The sequence below is a fragment of the Loxodonta africana genome, chromosome 11 (genome assembly GCF_030014295.1).
Source record: "Loxodonta africana isolate mLoxAfr1 chromosome 11, mLoxAfr1.hap2, whole genome shotgun sequence".
NCBI classification, from domain to species: domain Eukaryota; kingdom Metazoa; phylum Chordata; class Mammalia; order Proboscidea; family Elephantidae; genus Loxodonta; species Loxodonta africana.
The window spans coordinates 45,080-70,697 of record NC_087352.1 but is presented as its reverse complement, the minus strand read 5'-3'; the positions used below and the strand labels follow the sequence as shown (position 1 = coordinate 70,697).

The 25,618-nt window shown below is 42.6% G+C and overlaps 1 protein-coding gene and 1 long non-coding RNA gene across 9 annotated transcripts; one reads left to right on the top strand and one right to left on the bottom strand.

The window, feature by feature from the left end:
- The first annotated feature begins 1,269 nt into the window (after window positions 1-1,269).
- LOC135232704 (zinc finger protein 571-like) lies at window positions 1,270-20,854 on the top strand. Of its 8 annotated transcripts, none has more exons than XM_064293242.1 (5): window positions 1,270-1,517; window positions 8,808-8,893; window positions 12,896-13,022; window positions 13,296-13,394; window positions 18,732-20,854. In XM_064293242.1, the coding sequence occupies exons 2-5, from the start codon at window positions 8,885-8,887 to the stop codon at window positions 20,396-20,398; spliced, it is 1,902 nt and encodes a 633-aa protein (XP_064149312.1). In that variant the 5' UTR covers window positions 1,270-1,517; window positions 8,808-8,884; the 3' UTR covers window positions 20,399-20,854. The 8 variants fall into 8 exon arrangements, with proteins under 8 accessions (XP_064149312.1, XP_064149313.1, XP_064149316.1 ...); XM_064293243.1 differs by lacking the exon at window positions 1,270-1,517 and adding an exon at window positions 1,551-1,986; XM_064293244.1 differs by lacking the exon at window positions 1,270-1,517 and adding an exon at window positions 3,489-8,726.
- An 899-nt stretch (window positions 20,855-21,753) lies between these two features.
- Window positions 21,754-24,704, bottom strand: LOC135232707 (uncharacterized). Its single transcript, XR_010323268.1, has 2 exons — window positions 24,505-24,704; window positions 21,754-23,667 (listed from the first exon to the last, which is right to left on the bottom strand). It is a non-coding gene; the product is annotated as an uncharacterized LOC135232707 (long non-coding RNA).
- Window positions 24,705-25,618: the final 914 nt, after the last annotated feature.

Here is a 25,618-nt window from a genome sequence, read left to right as displayed (position 1 = left end):
AAGTACAACACTGCCAGTGATAGGATAATATCCATATGCCTACAAGGAAGACCAGTTAATATGACTATTATTCTAATTTACACACCAACCACTAGGGCCAAAGATGAAGAAATAGAAGATTTTTTATCAGCTACTGCAGTCTGAAATTGATCGAACATGCAATCAAGATGAATTGATAATTACTGGCGATTGGAATGCGAAAGTTGTAAACTAAGAAGAAGGATCAGTATTTGGAAAATATGGCCTTGGTGACAGAAACAATACCAGAGACTGAATGATAGAATTTCTCAAGACCAACGACTTCTTCATTGGAAATATCTTCTTTCACCAACATAAACAGTGACTATTTTTTTTTATACACATGGACCTTGCCAGATGGAACACACAGAAATCAAATTGACTACATCTGTGGAAAGAGACAATGGAAAAGCTCAATATCATCAGTCAGAACAAGGCCAGGGGCCAACTGTGGAACAGACCATCAATTGCTCATTTGCAAGTTCAAGCTGAAACTGAAGAAAATCAGAGCAAGTCCCTGAGAACCAAACTATGACCTTGAGTATATTCCACCTGAATTTAAAGCAAGGTGTGCATGGGTTTAATTGTGCTTATTTACAAATCTCTGGTGCACAATTTCACCTCGTTTCCCAGACCACCAAACACAATCTGAAATGGATCACACTTATCCACTTATTCCCTCTCACAGGCTCAAGCACAGCCTGACACACACCACCGTCCTCCCTTCCTCACCTCCACCACAGAGAGCACTGGGAAACACAAACACACACACTCTGACCCCTTCGAGCTGCTTAGCAACCCAGCTCTCGCGGTCACTGCGTACAGGCCAGAGCTCTGAGAGAAATCTGGACCCTGCCTCCCAGTCTGCCGCAGCGTTTCTGGCCTCGGACTACATTTCCCTAAAGGCATCACATTAAGACTCAATCTGACGTTGTGTGTGGGGAGGTTTCTAGAACCTCTGGGGAGTCACTTGAGTACAGAGAGATAGGTCGACTCAGAACACAGCAGGGTGAAATCCACACTCCCAGAAGAGGCGCTGCAGGGGTACGTCTGCTTGAGGACCTCAGGTTCGGTGTCGGTCACTGTCGCTGCTCCCGGATTCTGCTGGAGCTGGCCGGTTTCTTGCTTAAGACTACATGTCCTGGCAGCCACCGCGGCCCCGCCGTCCTGTACACTTACGTCGTTACGTCGTCGTTACGCCTGCGTCCGCCAGGGGAGCGGACGTCCTGACTCGTTCGCGCAGGCGCGCAGCACCTGCCCAGAACACCCGGAAAGAATCTGGTTGCCGGGTGCTGGGAATGCGGGGGTGCCGGCGGGTTTCGGTGCTGCCAGGAGCTGGTCGACTCGGCCTGCAGACGCCATTTCTCCGAGGCCGCAGCACGCGAGGCTCATGTTCTTGAGGAACTAGGCTCTGCCGGTGCGGACTGGCGGCGTTGCTCCCTCGCCGGCGCCGACCCCGGGGTTCCGACCGGCGGAGCGGCGGGGCGCAGGGTGTCGAGGTGCGTGCCGCCCGCCCGGCGCCTCAGTCGTCTCTGTGGCCGCGTCGTGGGCTCCCCTGCGCCGCCGGCGCTCGCGGCTGCCGGGTCCCCCAGCGTCTCCGTGCACTTCCCCTCGGGCCGGGGACAGCGTCCCGCCGGCTGAGAATCGCGCAGTTCTAGCTGCTGCGGTTTCTTCACTTTCCTGCACCGAGAACCAGGCGCAGGCTTGAAGAAGCCCCGACAATGGGGATTTACACCCGGAAGTGTCGGGAAAAAGACCACCGTAACAGGATCCCCAGTCTCCCTTGAGAGCCCTGTGGGAAGAGCTAACCCTCTGTTCGGAGGTTGTAGGAGGTGCTCGTAAATCGTTCTGTAGGCTCTGAGAAAGGCCTCAGGTCCTGTGGTGGTTTTTCTTTCCTCAGTTCTGTTTTTCTGCAAGAGAATCACACAGAGGAAAATAATACTGTACATCGAAAAGACTTTTCCCTAAGTAAGTTGCCGTTTTCTTTCTTCCCTCAAGTTTCTTCACTTTCAAGATGTCTGCTACCTTCTGCAACTTCTTCCTGAGGAGGAACCACCACTCGGTGACAGTACTCCAGGGATGGATGGACTCACAAGTTTAGCTCCACTCCCCAGCCATACCGCCCCACTGCTTCTTACCCAATGACAGATCAGTCCTTTCTGGTCTAAGTTTTTTTTTTTTTAAATTTTTATTATGCTTTAAGTGAAAGTTTGCAAAACAAGTCAGTCTCTCATACAAAAATTTGTATACATCTTGCCATATACTCTCAGTTGCTCTCCTACTAATGAGACAGCACACTCCTCTCCACTCTCTCTTTTCACGTCCAAACAGCCAGCTTCTGACCCCCTCTGCCCTCTCATCTCCCCTCCAGACAGGAGCTGCTGACATAGTCTCATATGTCTACTTGATCCAAGAAGCTCACTCCTCACCAGAATCATTTTCCATCCCATAGTCCAGTTCAATCCCTGTCTGAAGAGTTGGCTTTGGAAATGGTTCCTGTCTTGGGCCAACAGAAGGACTGGGGATCATGACTCCCTCGGTCCTTCTAGTCTCAGTCAGATCATTAAGTCTGGTCTTTTTACAAGAATTTGAGGTCTGCATCCCACTGATCTCCTGTTCCCTCAGGGGTTCTCTGTTGTTCCCTGTCAGGGCAATCATCGGTTGTAGCCAGGCACCATCTAGTTCTTCTGGTCTCAGGCTGATGTAGTCTCTGATTATGTGTGACCCTTTCCGTCTCTTGGGCTCATAATTACCTTGTGTCTTTGGTGTTCATTATTCTTCTTTGCTCCAGGTGGATTGAGATCAATTGATGTATCTTAGATGGCTGCTTGCTAGCACTTAAGACCCCAGACACCATTCTCCAAAGTGGGATGCAGAACGTTTTCCTAATAGATTTTATTATGCCAATTGACCTAGATGTGCTCTGAACCATGGTCCCCAAACCCTCGCTCCTGCTCGCTGGCCATCGAAGCATTCAGTTTATTCAGGAAATTTCTTTGCTTTAGGTTTAGTGCAGTTGTACATACCTCTCCTGTATCGTGTGTTGTCTTTCCCTTCACCTAAAATAGTTCTTGTCTACTATGTAATTAGTGAATAACCCTCTTCCTCCATCCCTCCCCACTCTCGTAACCACGAAAGAATGTTTTCTCCTCTGTTTAAACTATTTCTCGAGTTCTTATAATAGTAGTCTCATCTAATATTTGTCCTTTTGCAACTGACTAATTTCACCCAGCATAACGCCTTCCAGATTCCTCCATGTTATGAAAAACTTCTTTGTTTTTTGGTTTAGTCCAGTTGTGCTGACCTCTCCTGTATTGTGTGTTGTCTTATCCTTCACCTAAAATAATTCTTATCCACCAGCAATTTAGTGAAAACCCCTTTCCTCCCTCCCTCCCTCCCTCCCCTCTCTTATAACCATCAAAGAATATTTTTGTCTCTGTTTAAACTATAATAGTTAAAACAGTTCTTATAATAGTGGTCTCATACAATATTTGTCCTTTTGCAACTAATTTCACCCAGCATAATGCCTTCCAGATTCCTCCATGTTATGAAATGTTTCATGGATTCATCATTGTTCTTTATCGATGTGTAGTTTTCCATTGTGTGAATATACCATAATTTATCCATTCATCCGTTGATGGGCACGTTGGTTTCTTCCACCTTTTTGCTATTGTAAACAGTGCTACAATAAACATGGGGGGGCATATATCTGTTCCTGTAAAGGCTCTTATTTGTCTAGGATATATTTCAAGGAGTGGGATTGCTGGATCGTATGGTAGTTCTATTTCTCGCTTTGTTTAAGGAAGCACCAAATCGATTTCCAAAGTGGTTGTGCCATTTGACATTCCCACCAGCAGTGTAGAAGTGTTCCAATCTCTCCACAGCCTCTCCGACATTTACTATTTTGTGTTTTTTGGATTAATGCCAGCCTTGTTGGAGTGAGATGGAATCTCATTGTAGTTTTGATTTGCATTTCTCTAATGGCTATTTTTTTTTAATGGCTAACGATTGTGAGCATTTCCTCGCCTTAGCTACCTGAATGTTTTCTTTACTGAAGTACCTGTTCGTATCCTTTTCCCATTTTTTAATTGAGTTATTTGTCTTTTTGTAGTTGAGTTTTTGCAGTACCATGTAGATTTTAGAGACTAGACGCTGATCAGAAAGTCATAGCTAAAAACTTTTTCCCAGTCTGTAGGTAGTCTTTTTACTCTTTTGGTGAAGTCTTTGGATGAGCATAGGTGTTTGATTTTTAGGAGCTCCCAGTTATCTAGCTTCTCTTCTGGTGTCTGTACATGGTTGATAATTTTTTAATACTGTTTATGCCATGTATTAGGGCTCCTAGTGTTGTCCCTATTTTTCTTCCATAATCTTTATCGTTTTAGAATTTATAATTAGGTCTTTGATCCATTTTGAGTTAGTTTTTGTGCATGGTATGAGGTATGGGTCTTGTTTCATTTTTTTGCAGATGGATATCCAGTTATGCCAGCACCATTTGTTAAAGATACTGTCTTTCCCCCCATTTAACTGCCTTTGGACCTTTGTCAAATATCAGCTGCTCATATGTCGATGGATTTATGTCTGGATTCTCAATTCTGTTCCACTGGTCTATGCATCTGTTGCTGTACCAGTACCAGGGTGTTTTGATTACTGTGGCGGTATAATCGGTTCTAAAATCAGATACAGTGAGGCCTCCTACTTTGTTGTTCTTTTTCAGTAATGCTTTACTTATCTGAGCGCTCTTTCTCTTCCATGTGAAGTCGGTGATTTGTTTCTCCATCTCATTAAAAAATGTTGGAATTTGGGTCGGAATTGCATTGTATCTATAGATCACTTTTGGTGGAATAGAAATTTGTACAATGTTAAGTCTTCCTATCCATGAGCAAGGTATATTTTTCCATTTATGTAGGTCTCTTTTGGTTTCTTGCAGTAGTGTCTTGTAGTTTTCTTTGCATAGGTCTTTTACATCTCTGGTACGATTTATTCGTAAGTATTTTATCTTCTTGGGGGCTACTGTAAATGGTGTTGATTTGGTGATTTCTTCTTTGACTCTCTCTTTGTTGGTGTAGAGGAATCTAACTGATTTTTGTATGTTTATCTTGTATTCTGATACTCTGCTGAACTCTTCTATTAGTTTCAGTAGTTTTCTTGAGGATTCTTTACGGTTTTCTGTGTATAAGATCATGTCATCTGCAAATAGAGATACTTTTACTTCTTTCTTGCCAATCTGGATGCCCTTTCTTTCTTTATCTAGCATAATTGCTCTGGCTAGGACCTCCAGCACAATGTCGAATGAGAGTGGTGATAAAGGGCATCCTTGTCTGGTTCCCTGGTGGTGTAGTGGTTAAGTGCTACGGCTGCTAACCAAGAGGTCCGCGGGTCGAATCCGCCAGGTGCTCCTTGGAAACTCTACGGGGCAGTTCTACTCTGTCCTATAGGGTCACTTTGAGTCAGAATTGAGTTGATGGCAGTGGGTTTGGATTTTTTGGTGTCTGGATCCTGATCTCAAGGGGAATGCTTTCAGACTGTCCATTTAGGATGATGTTGGCTGTTGGCTTTGTATAAATGCCCTTTATTATGTTGAGGGATTTTCCTTCTATTCCTATTTTGCTGAGAGTTTGTATCATGAATTGGTGTTGAACTTTGTCAAATGCCTGTCCTGCATGAATTGATAAGATTATATGGTTCTTTTATTTATGCGCTGGATTACATTAATTGTTTTCTAATGTCACACCATCCCTGCACACCTGGTATGAATCCCACTTGGTCATGGTGAATTGTTTTTTCAATATGTTGTTGAATTCTATTGGCCAGAATTTTGTTGAGGGTTTTTGCATCTAAGTTCATGAGGGATCTAGGTCTATAATTTTCTTTTTTTGTGGTGTCTTTATCTGGTTTTGGTATGAGGGATATGCTGGCTTCATAGAATGACTTTAGTAGTATTCCATCCTTTTCTATGCTCTGAAATAGCTTTAGTAGTGGTGTTAATGCTTGTCTGAAAGTTCGGTAGAACTCTGCGGTGAAACCATCCGGGCCAGGGCTTTTTTTGTTGGGAGTTTTTTGATTACCTTTTCAATCTCTTTTTTTGTTATGGGTGTGTTTAGTTGTTCTACCTCTGTTTGGGTTTAGTTTAGGTAGGTAGTGTGTTTCTAGAAATTCATCCATTTCTTCCAGGTTTTCACATTTGAAGTACAGTTTTTCATAGTGATCTGATACGATTCTTTTAATTTCAGTTGGGTCTGTTGTAATATTGCCCATCTCATTTCTTATTCGGGTTATTTACTTCCTCTCCTCTTTTTCTTTTGTCAGTTTGGCCAATGGTTTATCAATTTTGTTGATTTTTTCAAAGAACCAGCTTTTGGTCTTGTTAACTCTTTAAATTGTTTTTCTGTTCTGTATTTCATTTAATTCTGCTCTAATTTTTATTATTGCTTTCTCCTGGTGCCTGACGGTTTCTTTTGTTGCTCTCTGTTTCTTCAAGTTGTAGGGATAATTATTTGATTTTGGCCCTTTCTTTTTTTTGGATGTGTGCATTTATTGATACAAATTGACCTCTGAGCACTGCTTTCCCTGTGTCCCAAAGGTTCTGATAGGAAGTGTTTTCATTCTCATTGGATTCTATGCATTTCTTTATTCCATCCTTAATGTTTTCTATGACCCAGTCGTTTTTGAGCAGGGTATTGTTCAGTTTCCAAGGATTTGATTTCTTTTCCCTGCTTTTCCTGTTCCTGATTTCCACTTTTATGGCCTTATGGTCAGAGAAGATGCTTTGTAATATTTCAGTGTTTTGGATTCTGCTAAGGCTTGCTTTATGACCTAATATGTGGTCTATTCTAGAGAATGTTCCATGTGCACTAGAAAAGAAAGTATACTTGTTTGCTGTAGGTCTATGAGGTCATGTTGGTTGATTGTGGCATTTAGATCTTCCGTGTCTTTATTGAGCTTCTTCCTGGATGTTCTGTCCTTCACCGAATGTGGTGTGTCGAAGTCTCCTACTATAATTGTGGAGTAGTCTATCTCACTTTTCCGTGCTGTTAGAGTTTGCTTCATGTATCTTCCAGTCCTGTCATTGGTGCATAAATATTTAATATGGTTATATCCTCCTGGTATATTGTCCCTTTAATCATTGTATAGTGTCCTTGTCCTTTGTGGTGGATTTGACTTTAAAGTTTATTTTGTCAGAAGTTAATATTGCCATTCCTGCTCTGTTTTGGTTGTTGTTTGCTTGATATATTTTTTTTCCATCCTCTGAGTTCTAGTTTGTGTCTCTAAGTCTAAGGTGTGTCTCTTGTAGGCAGCATATAGACGGATCATGTTTTTTAAATCCATTCTGCCACTTTCTGTCTCTTTATTTGTGCATTTAGTCCATTTCCATTCGCCGTAATTATGGATAGGTATGAGTTTAGTGCCCTCATTTTGATGTCTTTTTGTGTGTGTTGTTGACAGTTTCTTTTTCCCACTTAATTTTTTGTGCTGAGTAGCTTATCTTTATATATTCTTTTCCTCTTATTTGTTGTTGCTGATTTTATTTCTGCTGAGTCTCTATTTTTTCTCGTATTTTATTTTGATGAGTAGGATTGTTAGTCTCTTTTGTGGTTACCTTAATAGGTACCCTTATTTTTCTAAGTTTGAACCTAAATTTTATTCCTTTATATCACCTTGTCTTCCTCTCCATATGAAAGATCTATGACTACATTTCTAAGTCCCTCTTTGTTGTTTTTTAATGTTGTCTTCTTTTATTGGGAGGTACCAGTTATCCTTGAACCCCTGTCACAGGTGGCTGGGTGACCTGAGTGGCATCACCAGTCCTTAGGCCCCTTTCATGCGTAGGTGAGGATCTTGTTTAATAGCCAAAGCAGTGTCAAACATCAAACACCCGTACATAGTGTGTGTGGCCTGGGGGAATCTGCCCCTGAGGGCGCCCTGGGTATACCCCTATCCCACTGCAGAGATCAGTAAGTAGTCCCCTCTGGGGCCTTGTTCAGTGTTGTGGGGACTGAGGAAAGGTCTGGCCTGAATCTTCTCTGCTGTTGCTAGCTTCTGGTGGAATTGGGGAAGGACTGAGATTTGTCAAAACTCTCTCAAAAGAGCCAAAAAGTAAATATGAGAAGGCAGGAAGGGACAGGAAAACTGGACGAATGGAAACAGGGAACCTGTGGTGGAGAATGGGAGAATGTTGACACATCGCGGGGTTGGCAGCCAATGTCACAAAATGATTTGTGTATTAATTGTGTAATGAGAAACTAATTTACTCTGTAAATTTTCACCTAAATCACACACAAAAAAGGTCCAGACTTGATGGACCAGTTGAGACCAGAGGACTCCCTGAGACTATTTCCTTGAGATACTCTTGAAACCTTCAACTAAAACTATCCCCTGAGGCCACATTTTAGCAAAAGAACAGAGTGGCACACAATATAAAGGATATTATCCATGAGTATGGTGCTAAATTTAAAATTAAAAAAAAAATGCATAGGAGATCAAAAGGTCAACAATTACTCTAAAGCAAAGATGAGAAGATAAGGGAACAGGGAAACCAGAGTACTGGAAATGAAACAGAACGCAATGAAAGAGAATGTTGACTGATTCTGAAAAATGTAACTAATGTCACTGAACAAATTATATAGGAATCATTAAGTGGAAACCTAATTATGTAAACTTTCACTGAAAACACAATAAAATAAAAAGTGAAAGAAAAAAACTCAAAGAGGGTAAGTAAAGGTAGTTCTGAGTTGCTCATTTTGTGGGCTTTAAGGTAAGCCTCATATCATAGGTTCTTTTTCCTTCCTCAGCTCTGGCTTCCCTGGACTCTGCACGTCTCCAGGAGAGGAACCTGGGAAATTGATCAGTTCTGACAGTTCTAAAAACCATGCCCCACGTGAGTTGCTGTTTCTTCTCTCCTTCTTGAAGTACAGTCATTTTGTGTGACGTGAACACCAGATGAATTTATTCCAGAATTTTCTGCCTTGCTCAGCCTCCTAGGAGAACTTTCCCTCATAAGAGAACTTTGAGTGACAGTAGGAAAGAACCCCCTTCTTTTTTAAATACCTCTTCCCTCCCTAGTGTTGAGATGTTCATTCAGCCAATCAGTTTATATTTCCTCCATGTACAGTATTCTCCCAAGAACCCCTGAGGGAGCAGAGACACTTCTCCTGGACAGCAGTGCAGATTGTTAGCACTGTGGTTTGCTGAGGTAGAGATGAGTGGTTAAATGAGACACATGGCAAACTTTATTCTCTACAAACCTGGGTTTTCCACTGGGAAGTGACAGCGTTTCCGGTGGCTATTTCCAGTCTCAGTGTGTGGCAAGATTTTCTATGAGGCTGTTAAGATCACATGGAAAAGTAGTAGAGACATTCCCCGGATTATGAACGAGTTCTGTTCCTAAACCTGTCTTTAAGTCGAATTTGTACATAAGCCGTAAAGTTTAGGAATGGTTTGTATCTAATGTCAATTAGTCAAATGTGTGTATAGCTGTCTTAGTCATCTAGTGCTGCTATAACAGAAATATTACAAGTGGATGGCTTTAACAAAGAGAAATTTATTTTCTCACAGTGTATTAGGCTTGAAGTCCAAATTCAGGGCATCAGCTTCAGGGCAAGGCTTTCTCTCTGCCGGCCTTCTCATCAGTCTTCCCCCAGACTAGGAGCTTCTCCGTGCAAGGACCTTGGGTCCAAAGGACACACTCTGCTCCCAGCACTGATTTCTTTGTGATACGAGGTACCCCCTCTATGCTAGCTTCCCATAAAAGGTGGTGCAGGCCATACCGCAGGGAAACTGCCTTTATGTTGGATCAGGGAAGTGACCTGAGTAAGGGTGGTGTTACAATCCCACCCTAATCCTTTTAACCACATGTAGAGATTATAATTTATAACATATAGGAAAATCACAAAATGGAGGACAACCACACATGGCCTAACCAAGTTGACACATATTTTGGGGGGACACAGTTTAATCCGTTGTTGTTGTTAGGTGCCGTCCAGTCGGTTCCGACTCATAGTGACCCTGGGCACAACAGAATGAAACACTGCCTGGTCCTGAGCCATCCTTACAGTCGTTGTTATGCTTGAGCTCATTGTTGCAGCACGCCCACATGTCTGTTTGTCATACTGTGGGGCTTGCGTGTTGCTGTGATGCTGGAAGCTATGCCACCGGTATTCAGATACAAGCAGGGTTACCCATGGAGGACAGGTTTCAGCTGAGCTTCCAGGCTAAGACAGACTAGGAAGAAGGACCCGGCAGTCTGCTTCTGAAAAGCATTAGCCAGCGAAAACCTTATGAATAGCCACGAAACATTGTTAATCCATTACAGTACCCTAATCCTCTTTATCTGTACGCTGAACAAATAATCCGAGAAGCTGGACTATATGAAGAAGGATGGGGCATCAGGATTGGAGGAAGACTCATTAACAACCTGTGTTATGCAGATGACACAACCTTGCTTGCTGAAAGTGAAGAGGACTTGAAGCACTTACTAATGAAGATCAAAGACCACAGCCTTCAGTACGGAGTACACCTCAACATAAAGAAAACAAAAATCCTCAAAACTGGACCAATGAGCAACATCATGATAAACAGAGAAAGATTGAAGCTGTCAAGGATTTCATTTGACTTGGATCCACAATCAACAGCCATGGAAGCAGCAGTCAAGAAATCAAAAGACACATTGCATTGGGTAAATCTGCTGCAAAGGGTCTCTTCAGTGTTGAAGAGCAAGGATGTCACCCTGAAGACTAAGGTGCGCCTGACCCAAGCCACGGTATTTTTAATCACATCATATGCATGTGAAAGCTGGACAATGAATAAGGAAGACCAAAGAAGAATTGGTGCCTTTGAATTGTGGTGTTGGCGAAGAATATTGACTACACCGTGGACTGCCAAAAGAATGAACAAATCTGTCTTGGAAGAAGTACAGCCAGAATGCTCCTTAGAGGCAAGGATGGTGAGACTGCGTCTTACATACTTTGGACATGTTGTCAGGAGGGATCAGTCCCTGAAGAAGGACATCATGCTTGGCAGGGTACAGGGTCAGCAGAAAAGAGGAAGACCCTCAACGAGGTGGATTGACACAGTGGCCGCAACAATGAGCTCAAGCATAACAACGATCGTAAGGATGGCGCAGGACCAGGCAGTGTTTCGTTCTGTTGTGCATAGGGTCGCTATGATTTGGAACCGACTGGACGGCACCTAACAACAACAACAATCGTCTTTAACATAAAATTTTAGCATAAAATTACAATCACAAAATGGAGGACAACTACAGAATACAGGGAATCATGGCCTAACCCAGTTGATACATACTTCTTTTGGGGGACATGATCCATGATAATAGTGTACCTTGCCACACATAGAAAACAGTAAAGAAACACTTCTAGATATACTAAAATACCTGTAACGTAATACAGTAATAATAATAATGTTTTGATGCATGTCGGAAAGTAGCACCTGTTTGTTATTGTGAACCATCGTATGCATCTTGAATTTTAATATAATAGACTTTATGGGGCTTAGCTCCTAACCACGTGTTGTACTTAAGTCTGACACGAGGCGGATGTTCACAGCCCCAGGATTGCCTGTGCTGAATGCTGAGAAGAAAGGGATCTTGCCCCTTGGATTAGCTTCCTGTTGCTGCTGTAACAATGACCGTGAATTTAGTGGCTTAAAACAACACAAATGTATTATGTCACACTTCTAGAGGTCAGAAGTCTGAAATTGATCTTGAAGGGCGAAAATCAAGGTGTTGGTGGGGCCGCATTCCTCCTGGAAGCCCTAGAGGAGAATCTATTTTCTTGCCTTTTCCAGCCCCTAGAAGTTGCCCACATTACTTGGCTTGTGGCCCCCTGTCCATTTTCAAAGTCAGCAGTGACATTCCGTCATCACCTCAACTTCTTTGAGTCTCCTGCCTACCTCTTTCACTTATGATGACCTCTGTGATTACATTCAGGGCCCACCTGGGTAATCCAGGACCACCTCCCCATCTCAAGACCCTTAATCACATCTGCGGTCTGTTTTTGCCATGTAAGGTAACATAGCCACAGGTTCTGGGGGCTGGGACCTGGACACCGTGGAGGACCATTACTCTGACTTCACGCCCCTCTTGTGCAGGAATAATGAGAGAGGATGGCCAGCGGTCAGGTTCACCTCGGAGTTGGCCAGGATGTGCCGGTCCTGTGTGACGTGTGTACACACCTTCACAGTAAGCTGTCCCATCAGCTTACTGGACTCTGTGCACATGGACAGTGGGATGCATACTGCCAGATGCATACTTTGTTGAGAATTTCAGACTCTCGGAGCTCAAAGACATTAAAAAATTTGTCCACTTTAAATCTCAAATAAGCAGATTATTGTTGTGGTTAGGTGCTGTTGAGTTTGTTCCGACTCATAGTGACCCTGTGTACCACAGAAGGAAACACTGCCCAGCCCTGCGCCATCCTTACAAGCAGATCATTACATCCATCAAATGGGAATATCGGACGTGCATTACAGACTTTGTAATGACCAGGAAAAACGTTCAGTGATGTAATACTGTGATTTAATGATGAATCTGAGCATTCAGAGTAATCTCGTTATATCCTAATTCTATTTTGTAGCCTAGAGATGCAGTAAAAATTATGTGAAATTTCCATCCGTTTTCTGTTTCATTAGAGGGAGAAGGGAAGAAGTCATATCTATTGAGAATTTGAAAATTTAATGTGCTGCATGGTTTTAGCAGTATTTCATTTAAATGGAAAACTGTACTCATCTGACCTTTTTATTACTGGACCTTTCCAGATAATAGAATTATGGCATGCCCTCCTTCAGTGCCCTCCTTCTTCTTTTCTCCTTTTACCTCAAAATCATTACCACATTTTGACAATAATTAATGGATTTGTTGTTTCAGTGGTTGGTGACTTTCAGGGATGTGGCCATAGAGTTCTCTGAGGAGGAGTGGGAATACCTCAGCCCTGCTCAGAGGGAATTGTACAGGGATGTGATGCAGGAGAACTATAGCAACTTGTTGTCACTGGGTAAGGTCATCTTACACAATATTCAGAGTGTCCCCCATTCTCTCTGCCTCGTTCATTGTGAATTTCTGACTTCTGTGCCCTCAGGAAAGGTGTCTGTGTTGTATAGGTAGAAATGGACGGCTCTGCTGTGTACCTTTGTATGCCCCGTCCTTCAGACTTGAACACCTTCCTCTATCATTTGTTATCAATGTCTCTTTTCCCTGTTGACCAGTGTACTGGATTTAAATCTGGTACTCCCATAACATGACTATGTTCCATTTCCTTTTTTTTAAGCTGGATGTTCAGCCCCTAAGCCAGATGCATACTCCTTATTGGAGCAAGGAAAGGATCCCTGGATGGTGGTGATAGCCATGACAAGAAGGCAAAGCTCAGGTGAATAAGGGCTGGTCACACGGGGGAGCTTCTACCAGTAATAACAGAGATTGTCTGTGAGGTGGTAGCACTTTTCAGATGTTTGTGTGACTCTCCCCTCACACAAAGAAACAAGGCCTGAGATCTAAGGAGAGCAGGAAGACTGTATCCCAAAGGACACTCCCTCTCAACTCCCGTCAGCCACTCCTCCTGTCTTTTACATTCCCCTTTTATTTTAATGATGGAACTAACCTTTGGTCCCCAAAGACAGTCTTTTCTTTGAATTGAATTTTTTTCCCCAATTGCTCTTTTGCATTTAAACTTGGATATGTATCTCCAGCCAGCAAATGTTTGTTGAAACCTTACAGTTTTCTTATCTAGGACAGTCAGGGATTGTCTTTAGGGAGGAACATTTGAGCTGAGACCTGAATGAAGTTGTTGTGTATTGTTAGGAGCCGTTGAGTCGGCTCCCACTCATAGCAACCCTGTGTACAACAGAATGAAACAGTGCCTGGTCCTGTGCCATCCTCACAGTTGTTACTCTGTTTGAGCCCATTGTTACGGCCACTGTGTCAAACCATCTCATTGAGGGTCTTCCTCTTTTTCACTGGCCATCTACTTTACCAAGCATGAGTTCCTTCTCCAGGGATTGGTTCCTGCTGATAACATGTCCAAAGTATGTGAGATGAAGTCTCACCATCCTCGTTTCTGAGGAGCATGCTGGCTGTACTTCTTCCAAGACAGATTTGTTCATTCTTCTTACAGTCCATGGTATATTCGACATTCCTTGCAAACGCCATAATTCGAAGGCATCAGTTTTTGAGTTTTTCTTATTCGTTGTCTGGCTTTCACATGGGAAACCCCGGTGGCGTAGTGGTTATGAGCTACAGCTGCTAACCAAAAGGTTGGTAGTTCAGATCCACCAGGTGCTCCTTGGAAACTCTATTGGGCAGTTCTACTCTGTCCTACAGGGTCGCTATGAGTCAGAATGGACTCGAGAGCAATGTTTTTTTGTTTTTTGTTTTTTAGCTTTCACATGCATATGAAGCAATTGAAAATACCAGGGCTTGGATCAGGCACAGTTCTCAAAGTGACCTCTTTGCTTTTTAACACTCTAAAGAGGTCTTTTGCATCAGATTTGCCCAATGCAATGAATCCTTTGATTTCTTGACTGCTCCTTCCATAGCTGTTGATTGTGGATCCAAGTGAAATGAAATCCTTGACAACTTCAGTCTTTTCCCTGTTTATCATGATGATGCTATTTGTCCAGTTGTGAGGATTTTTGTTTTCTTTATATTGAGCTGTAATCCGTACTGAAGGCTGTGGGCTTTGGATGAAGTAGCCATGTAAAAATCAATAGAATGTGTGTTAAGGAAGAGGGAAGAAAAGTGCAAAGACCCTGAGGAAAGGCTGAACTTTGTTTACTAGAGAATCAGAAAGAAGGTCAGTATGGCGAGAGTGTGATGTCTGTATAGCGCACGATTTCTGCAAGTGAAAGGGGGAATTGTAAAAATGATGTTAGAGAAGCACACAGAGATCAGATGATTTAAGTCCTTGTAGGCTATTGCAAAGAGTGAGGTTTTATTCTCAGTATGAGAGGAAGCCCTGGGCGGGGTTTGTGCACGTGAGTAAGGGTCTTTGGTTAAAGATCACTCTGGGTGCTATGTGGAGAATGGGGACAGGAATGTCTAGGGCAACAGATTTCTCTTATATATGGCCTTTCTGGCCCTGGGTTTGTAGTTCTGCCAAGATGATTTGCAAAGGGATTGGACAGTTTGCTATGGAAATAAGGTGTGTAAAACCTTTGCAGGTATTGGTCGATTACTGTGCAGACTAGGTGACTGTGGCCTACCTAGGGGTTTGGTCAGTTTTGCCATTCTCTTAGGCTTAAAACGACCAATCCTACAGAGGTCAGGGGGGACCTAACTACCATCAGAAGAGCCAAGGAGCACAGCGTGTCCTTTGGACCCAGGGTCTCTGCACTGAGAACCTTCTAGACCCAGGAGATAGAGACAGCGGTAGACGGCACAAAATGGCACTCGCGGCAGGAACCAGGAGACCAGTGTGAGACAGCCGCAGTGGACTTGCCGACCCATGCGTGAGAGAGCTGAACACCTTCAGGCAGGAGGCTTGCTGGCAGAGTGGGGTGCCTCTGGGCACTTGATGTCGGAGCCGAAAGAGTTGTAATACTTATCCAAGTGGGGCCCAGTGGCAGAGGGCCAAGCACAGCCTGCCTGTGGGCATGGCTGAGAAGGAGCTGATTGGTGTCTTGGTTGGAAGCTGTCCTGATTGACAAACTGTATCCTGTCTCCTGCCATGTTTCTGTTACTTCTAAGTTGATTCTGATCCTGAATTGTAACCTGTTACTCCCCAAATAAACCCCATAATCATGAGTATGGTCTGTGAGTTCTGTGCGGCCATTGTAACAAATCAGCGAACCCAGCAGAGAAGTAGAGAGTGCCTTGGGAGGGCCAGCTGGTGTCAGAATTGGTAAGACAATTGGAGAGAGGAGGTGTGTCTGACCTCCACCTCGTAGAAATGAGTTTAATGCTGATCTTGATTCTCACCCCGCCTCCTCAAGTTTGGTGGCTTCTGATGCCACCATGTTACAGAACGGCACCAGGAAGACTAGTCAGAGGACTACTTCTGGAGTCCACATTAGAGAGAATAATAGCTTGGATGGAGTGTACCTTGGGGAGATAATGAGAAGTGATTAGTTTCTGGTTCTATTTTGAAAGTAGAATTAATGGAATTTGTGGATAGTCCACTAGGACTCAAACATACCAGCGATCACAAAGATGGCGCAGGACAGTGTGTTTCATTCTCTTATATGTAAGGTCGCCATGAGTTTGAGCTGACTTGATGGCAACTAACAACGACAAGCTGATAAATTGCCACTACCTATCTGTGAGTTTGTCGTACTGTGGAGGCTATGCCATTGGTATTTCAGATACCAGCAGAGTCACCTACGGTGGACATGTTTCAGTGGAACTTCCAGACTAAGACTAGGAAGAAAGACTTGGCAGTCTACTTCCAAAAATTAACCAATGAAAACCCCGTGCTTCATAAGAGAATGCCTCATATGCATGCAAAAGTTGGATAGTGAAAAGGAAGACAGAAGGAGAATTGATGCATTCAAACTGTGGCATTGGCGAAGAATGTTGACTATACTGTGGGCTGCCAAAAGGAGAAACAAATCAGTGTTAGAAGAAATACAGCCAGAATGTTCCTTAGAAGCAAGGTTAGTGAGACTTCCACTTGCTTAGTTTGGATATATCATCAGGAAAGACCAATGTCTAGAAAAGCATATCATGCTTGGTAAAGCAGAGGACCAGTGAAAGTGAGGGAAACCCTAAATGAGATACATCGACATCATAGTCACAACAATGGACCCAGATACACCACTGACTGTGAAGATGGTGCAGGACCAGGCAACGTTTCTTTTTAGTATATATAAGGTTGCCGTGAATCGGAGGTGACTTGTCAAAAAGTAGCAATAACATCTGATAGACTGGAAATAGAGGTGTGAGAGTTTGGAAGCTTGCAGAATAAATCAAGAGTTACGCATCTGAGATGCACATCAGATATCCACGTGGAGACGTTATATAAGCGTTTGGAAGCCCGACAGGGGTGGGGTTGGTATCAGGACTGAAGAGATAGACATGGGGTGAATCTCTGTACCATGGGACTGGATGAGGTCATGGAATGAGTTGGTTTAGATGAAGGAGAAGTAAAATACAAGGAGTAAATGTGGGCTATTCTAACATTTAGTTGAGAAACTGTTGCAGGAAAGGAAATTAAGGAGTAAGCTGCCATCTGGGAAGTAACTGGGAATGCAGTGTATTGGGAGCCAAGCGATAGAGTTAAAGAGGGAGTGGTCAACTGAAAGATCCCGCTAAGAGGTCAAGAAAGATGAAGGCTAAGAATTGGCTATTGGATGTGCTAGGACAAAGGGTATTGGTGACCCTGGCAAAGTAGGCTTGGAAGTAAGTGAGATAAAAACCTGATTATAGAGACTTAGAATGAGAAAGAAATACACCAGTGATAAAAACTAGAGTGGGATAGTGAATTTTACCAGTGTTGAAAGCCTGTTTGAGGAGCTCTCAAAGGTATCAGTAGAATTTTAAAATGTCTTAGATTTGTTTTTAATTATTAGTTTTTCATATCTTATTTTTATTGTTGAGAACATACACAGCAGAGCATACACCAATTCAGCAGTTTCTACATGTACAGTGCAATAACAGATTATATTCTTCAAGTCGTGCAGCCGTTCTCAACCTCCTTTTCCAAGCTCTTCATTCCCCATTAACATAAACTCACTGGCTCCTAAGTTTCCTATCTATGGAAATGCTGTTTTCGGTTTGATCCCATATATACCAAAAAAACCAAACCCGTTGCTATTGAATTGATTCTTACTCATAGCAACCCTATAGGACAGAGTAGCACTGCCCTGTAGAGTTTCCAGGGAGTGCCTGGTGGATTCACACTGCTGACTTCTTGGTTAACAGCTGAGCTGTTAACCACTCCACCACCAGGGCTCCAAATACAATATATTGCATGTTTTGATAATGTGACATTTGAGCAGAAAACTAAAATGAAGTGAGGAAACAAGCCATGGAGGTATCCGGGGGGAGAGCATTCCAAAAAAGAGGGAACCATAAGTACAGGGGCATATCCTTGGCATGTTCGAACAGCAGAGGCCATTGTGACTGGAGCAAAATGAAGAAGTAAGACAGTGGTTGGAGATGATGTTAGAGGAGTGGCTGAAGGCAGGCTTCTGTAGGTTCTTATGGACCATAGTAAGGATTTTTTATTTTATTCTAATGAGGTAAACTCTCGAATTTTTAACAGGGGAATAATATGATACGAATTAGGTTTTGAAAGCATTTCTCTGGTGGTGTGTGACTAGCTTGTTGGATAAAGACGAAGGCAGGCCAGGTAGGAGGCTGTTGCAGTGAGATATGGTGGCTTGGCCTTGGATGGTAGTAGTCAAGGTGGTTTGATTTTTGATAAATTTTGACTGTACAGCTAACAGGATTTGCTGATAGACTGGATGCCCAGCCAGACATCTGTTTGTTTCTTGGGTGTTAACTGTTGTTTTACAAGTTTCCTTGTTCTCATCCAAAGTTTGAAAACCACTGATTTATTTTGTAATTATTTTCTTCCCTATAAGCTCTTCTCACTGTTTGTTCTTTCCTTGTGACTTTTTTTTCTATTTGTACAAAATAATTAGGAGCTGTTTAAGCCATCCTATTCACATGAAAATTATTTTCATTTCACGTACCAGTTTTACCTTAAAAGTTCTATTTCTTCTGGAAAACAGAAACAACAGGAATTTATTTTCTTGTTATCTTACAGACTTTGAATCCAGCTGTGAGACCAAGAAGTCATCTCCAGAAAAGAGTATTCATAAAATGGAATCATGCCAGTGGGAGACAGTGGGAAAACCTCTGGGTCTTGACCTTGGGTGTCATCGTCCTGGAGGCATTATGGAGTACAAAGGCCAATTTGAGAGACAACAGAGAAACCAGGGGGCACTTTTCATGTATGTGAAAACCTGTGAAGAAAAGACCATTCGAACTCATTCCACATCCTCTACAGAGGAAAAAATGTACAAATGTAAGCAGTGTAGACAAGCCTTCGGCTACCCGTCATGCCTTATGCAACATGAGAAAGCTCATAATGGAAAACATGCTGAAATGAAGACATGTAGGACGACCTTCAGCAAACAGCCCAGCTGTGGTCAACATCAGAGGTTTCAGACTGGTGAGAAACCATATGAGTGTATGGAATGTGGAAAGGCCTTCGGTCGTAGTTCCGATCTGATTCAGCATCAGAAAATTCATACTAATGAAAAACCGTATCAGTGTAAAGCATGTGGGAAAGCCTTTATTCGTGGCTCACAGCTCACGGAACACCAGAGGGTTCATACGGGAGAGAAACCCTATGAATGTAAGAAATGTGGAAAAGCCTTTAGTTACAGTTCACAGTATACGCTTCATCAGAGAATTCATAGTGGTGAAAAACCCTATGAATGTAAAGACTGTGGAAAGGCCTTTATTCTTAGCTCTCAACTTACTTACCATCAGAGAATTCATAGTGGCGAAAAACCCTTCAAGTGTAAGGAATGCGGAAAGGCCTTTATTCTTGGTTCACACCTAACTTATCATCAGAGAGTTCATACTGGTGAAAAGCCTTATAGATGTAAAGAATGTGGGAAGGCTTTTTTATGTGCGTCCCAACTTAATGAGCATCAGAGGATTCATACAGGTGAGAAACCCTATGAATGTAAGGAGTGTGGCAAGGCCTTTATTCGTGGCTCACAACTTACTTACCATCTGAGAGTTCATACAGGTGAGAAACCCTATAAATGTAAAGAATGTGGAAAAGCCTTTATCTGTAATTCTAATCTCACTCAACACCAGAGGATCCATAGTAATGAAAAACCATACAAATGTAAAGAATGTGGAAAGGCCTTCAATTGTTGCAAACAACTTAGTGAACACCAGAGAATTCATACGGGTGAGAAACCCTTTGAATGTAAGGAATGTGGAAAGGCCTTTATTCGTGGTGCATATCTTACTCAACATCAGAAAATTCATGGTGAGAAACATTACGAATGTCAGGTCTGTGGGAAGGCCTTTATTCGTGTCACACAACTTACTTATCATCAGAGAATTCATACAGGTGAAAAACCCTACAAATGTAAAGAATGTGACAAGGCCTTTACTTATGGCTCCCAACTTAGTGAACACCAAAGACTTCACAGAGGTGAAAAACCCTATGAGTGTAAGCAGTGTGGGAAGGCCTTTATTCGTGCTTCACACCTTACTGAACATCAGAAGACTCATACCGGGGAGAAGCCCTATGAATGTAAGGAATGTGGGAAGGCCTTCAGTCGGGGATCGGAACTTACTCTACATCAAAGGATCCATACTGGAGAGAAACCCTATGCATGTGTTGAATGTGGCAAAGACTTTATACGTCATTCACAACTTACCAAACATCTGAGGCTTCATAATTAAGAAAGCCACTGAATGGGATTTATTCTAAGCCTTCACCTGTCTTCAGTTGCTTTGGTGTATTAAGAGAACCCATATTGTGATAGTAATGAATGTAGGACATTCTTTTGCTTCACCTCGGAATCTGCCCCTTTTTGGAAAGCCTATAGTAACTTCTGGGAGCCCTGGTGGTGCAGTGGTTAAGCACTCTGAGTGCCCAGCTGCCAACCAAAAGGTTGACGTTTTGAACCCATTGGCTGCTCCACAGGAGAAAAATGTGGCAGTCTGCTTCCATAAAGGTTACAGCCTTGGAAGCCCTTTGGGGAGGTTGTACTCTGTCCTATAGGATCAGTATGAGTCAGCATCCACTCGACAGCATCGTGGTTTTTTTTTGGGGGGGGGACATATTAATGAATGTAGAAATGACTTCTGGAACCCTTGAACGTTTTTGAAAAATCTTCATGAGCCTGGAATGTAATGGTGAGGCATGGCCTTTATTGAGCATCATCTCCCTGTCACCTTTATGACTGCAAAACTGGATTAATTACTTGTCCTCTTTGTGTTTCCTTTTCTTTATCTGTAAAATTCCACGACGCTATTGTCATGATTAAATGAAGTAATGCATAGAACACCATTTGGACAGTATCTATCCATTTTAATTATCACTACTGCCATCATTACCTGCTATTAGAGAAGTTAAATGGTAGGAATATTGTATGAATGGTGTAGAAAGATGTAAGCATCTTGTTACCATCTCCCTTTTTCAAACGCTAGTTAATTCATCTTTTAATAAAAACATTTAGATTGTAATAAAGTTAACAAAGGCCTTCATTCAGAGTTGATAAATTTTGCTGCACCAGAAAAATTATACTTTACAGGATCTTCTCTGGGAGAAACTACTTTATTGTTGAGTTTTTAATAAAATCAAGGAGAGGTGATTTTTGTACAACAAATTCCAAAACCAGAAATCAGTCATGTAATTCGTATTTTCTGATTAGTATTTAAAGGAAAAAAAAATATCAAAATGAGAACCAAAATAGCACCACTTAAAAGACTCGACGGCAGTGGGTTGGTTTTTAAAAGGGTAGAAATTATTGCTGTCTTCAATAGGCAATCAACCCCAAATTTATCAGGCACGTGTACTCCTCATAATCTGAACCTATGCCATTCCTGAAAATATGCTGAATAGGGGATTTTCAGATGTCTGCATTTTCAAGCCTATACTCCATTTTACTTGGATTGACAACTCCCACGGAAACAGCAGTCAGGAAATCAAACAACATATTCCATTGGGCAAATCTGCAAAAGACGTCTTGAAAGTGTTGAAAAGCAGAGATGTCATTTTGAGGACTAAGGTGCATCTGACAGAAGCCATGATATTTTCAGTCACCTCATATGTATGTGAAAGCTGGACAATGAATAAGCAAGACTGAAGAATTGATACCTTTGAATGATGGTGTTAGCAAAGAATATTGAATATACTATGGACTGCCAGGAGAACAAACAAGCCTGTCTTGGAAGAAGTGCATCCAGAGTGCACCTTGGAAGTGCAGATGGCAGGACTTCATGTCACGTACTTTGGACATTGTTACAGGAGGGACCAGTCCCTGGAGGAAGACATCATGCTTGGTAAGGTAGAGGGTCATGGAAAAAGAGGAAGACCCTCAGTGAGATGGATTGACCTAGTGGCTGCAGTGGTGGGTTCAAACGTAGTAAAGGTTGTGAAGATGGTGCAGGACTGAGCAGTGTTTCCTTCTGTTGTACACAGGGTCGCTATGAGTTGGAAGTGACACGGCAGCAGCGAACACAACAACATACCGCCACTGTTTTAAATGGAGAAAATGTGTTCCCACGCCATTAAAAACCCCTAACCAATTTCTCAAAATATAATTCAAATTCAACTTAAACCACCTACATGACTTCTGTGAAGTATTTCTGAATAATGTAAAATATTTCAAACCCCAACAATTAGTGAATTAGTCGATACTTTTCTGGGCCTTATGCAGTGATATTGAACAATATGAAATATGAATTAAGTTTTCCTACACTTCAGGTAACAGATACTAAAATGACAGTAAACAGTGAAACATGTTAGATGCATAATAAATACAAATAACACTTGGCAAAATAAAAGCAACTTTTAAATAATGGAAACCTGACAAAGCGTCGTTGAATGCAGTTGGATGGTCAGAGGAGTGATGGTGGCTCTGGTTGGTGTTCGGTGAGTGAGAAGGAACTGGAGAAGGTGTTGAGGCAGTAAACGATTGAGATTTTTCCATGTCTGATTCCCAGAATTTGGTGGATAGTATTCTCAGAACTCAAGACTCTAAAATTGGGTGACTAGGAACTGCATCCAAAGCCTTTGATAAAATAACTGAAACAAAAGTTCCCCCAAACAATACTTACCTATTCTAATTGCAGTGCACTCTGCTGTTTTCTATTATAAACATTGTAGCTTACAAAATTGTCTTCACAACTTAATGATCATGATTCCCACTTTAAAAAATACTAATATATATTTATATACAGCAAAACTATAATCCAAATGATCATTAGCCATTTTAAAAACTAGGTAGGTAGATGACTGAGAGCCACTAGAAATCAGTGAATAATCAGTGTAACCACTGTAATGCCACTGGAGTCATGCAATCTTCATCTCTGGGGTACGTTTTGCTCAGAGTGGACAATTTGCCATAACTGCTCTGTCATTCATGATTCAGAGATTAACATTGTGGCCAAACTCCAAATTTAAGGAAAATTTAAATAATGAAATGATTGTAGATTATAATGGACTACTAAAAACTAAGGCAGTGATAATACCTCTGCCTAGTAACAGATTCTGAGAACAACAACAAAAAAATTACCTTCGTTCAACCCATTGCTTCTCTGACCTCATTATGAATCCCTCTTCTCCCCTAATATTTATTACTACCTTTGGCTAGCGCTGCTGGTATGTGCCCTTCCGGTTTCTGTCGTGACTGTCTTCGTGACATCGAAGAGAGTTTCCTCACCCCTCCAAGGGGGCGTGTGTTTGATGGACTGAGGGTGCTGTCATTCCCTTATGACGACCTTTGGGTTGTGAACACACTTGGAGATGTCCCGTCTCAACTGAAAGGAGTAAGAAATTGCAGCCCTTGAGGCAGCTTCCTAACGTTGGGTGCGTGCAGTGCGATGCTTTTTACAGCTTGTGGAAGGAAAATACCTGTGGCTGGAATTTTCAACCCCCTCTTTTCGACGCACTCTCTCGTCATCTCATTCAGTTACCTCAAGGACGGCCTGCGTTTAGACTGCTTCTATTATATTTCAAAAAGGGAAAGTTGGATGAATATTCATTCAGCCCATCCGTTAATGACATGCCTCAAGTTTTGAAAGTTGGAATTTCCCTTGTAAGGTAGCCAGAAGGGGGTAGGGGGGCACACGAGTCAAAGGATCATTAAAAACATGGTGGCAACACTGCTTTAGTTTTTACTGATTACATGTAGAGGTGTGGGTGTGCGTATATATACACGTGCGTGTGTGTACGTATACGCATATATACGTCCGTAAACGTATGTATGCATATATATGTGTATATATGTATGTGCATACATACACGTATATGTACCCACGTACACACTTAGGTATATAACGCATACATATATAGCATGCACGTACACGTGTACATGTATACACACGTACACATACGGGTATGCTTATATACATATGTATATGTATATACACATATATATGCTTACGTGTACGTACACATATACACATACATGCACCCGCACGTACATACACAGATGTAGATATATGTGCACACGTGTATATGTGCACATACGTATCTGCATGCGTGAGTATGTATCTGCGTATACGTATACATATGTATGTATACATATGCATATATACAGAGGCAGACATACATACCTGTATATGGGTGTCGTAGGAGTACGCACACATGCGCATACGTGCGTACACACGTATAAACCCGCATACGGACATGCGTATCTGTATGTCTGTATCTGTATCCACACACGTGTATGTCTTTTTGTTACTGTCATCAGAGTGGGTTGAAATCAAGATACGTCTATTTTTTAAACTGGGTTTTTCTTTTCAAAAGCCATTCTGCTTGTATTGCGAAGTTAACTTACCTCATACTGGAGAGTTAGTGCGAAGATGGAGCCCTGGTGGCTCAGCGGTTCAGAGCTCAGCTGCTGACCAAAACGACAGCAGTTCGAATCCACAGGCTGCTCTTTAGGAACCCTGTGGGGCAGTTCAACTCTGTCCCGTAGGGTCACTACGAGTCCCAACCCACTGGATGGCACACGACGACAACAGTGCAAAGATTAAAAAAAAAAAAAAAAAAAAAACCACCATGCCCTACTCCCCACCCCAGCACTGTTAAAACTTGGGTGTTTCCATTTTCGTGCTTTTTTTTTTATTCTACTTTTTTTAAATGAACAAACTGTTCTCAAGGACAGCCTGCGTTTAGAGTCTCTTCATAGTACGTCTTCACGGGATAACTGCACAAGCGTCTGCCACCTGTTTTTTGACATTTTCCCCATAGAGAATCGCGAACATATACAAAGACGGAGGAGTCCGAGTACCCGTCGCCTAAGCTTTAGTCATCTTCCGATTTAAAACTGGTGCCTTCCTAGTTTCTTCTTCCCGTGGACACTTTGCTGGGATGTTTTCGAGCCAAACAAGCATATAGTACTCTTCCCTTCCTGAGTATTTCAGAATGGATCTTGAAAAGAGAGGGGCTTATCAGATACCCAGTCTGTTGGACGCTTTCTACGACGACAGACGTTTTCCTGGAATACTTCAGTGAGGTCTGTGCACGGCATGAGCTTCGTACACCTTCCTTTTCTAACCTTCGAGAAAACTCTTGGGGGCATGGTAACACGTGCAACGCGGGAGCGGCAACACTGCCCTCTAACTTACCGTTCTCCCCCAGCTTGAATATATACGCACCTCACCCCCACCTCACCACGGGCTGAGGTGGGGGTGGCAGTCGGGGGTGGGAGGGTGGGGGGGTGGGGGGTGGGGCGGAGCGCCGGCCGTGGTCCTCGTCGGCAGGTGGCGCTAGCGCAGCCAGCGTGTGCCCTTGCGGTTTCTGTTATGATTCTCCTCTTGGGCGCCGAAAAAAGCTTCTCCATCTGGCCAAAGGGGCGACTGTTCGCTTGACAGAGTGACGACGGGTCTTGCTGTCCGTCTAAGCGCGCGCGCGCACCCCCACCCCACCCCCACCCCACCCCCACCCCA

Coding starts and splice junctions, on each gene's coding strand:
- LOC135232704 (XM_064293241.1), top strand. CDS start 12,878: ATGGATTTGTTGTTTCAGTGGTTGGTGACTTTCAGGGATGTGGCCATA. Junction 13,023..13,295: donor TAGCAACTTGTTGTCACTGG/GTAAGGTCATCT, acceptor CTTTTTTTTAAG/CTGGATGTTCAGCCCCTAAG. Junction 13,395..18,731: donor GACAAGAAGGCAAAGCTCAG/GTGAATAAGGGC, acceptor GTTATCTTACAG/ACTTTGAATCCAGCTGTGAG.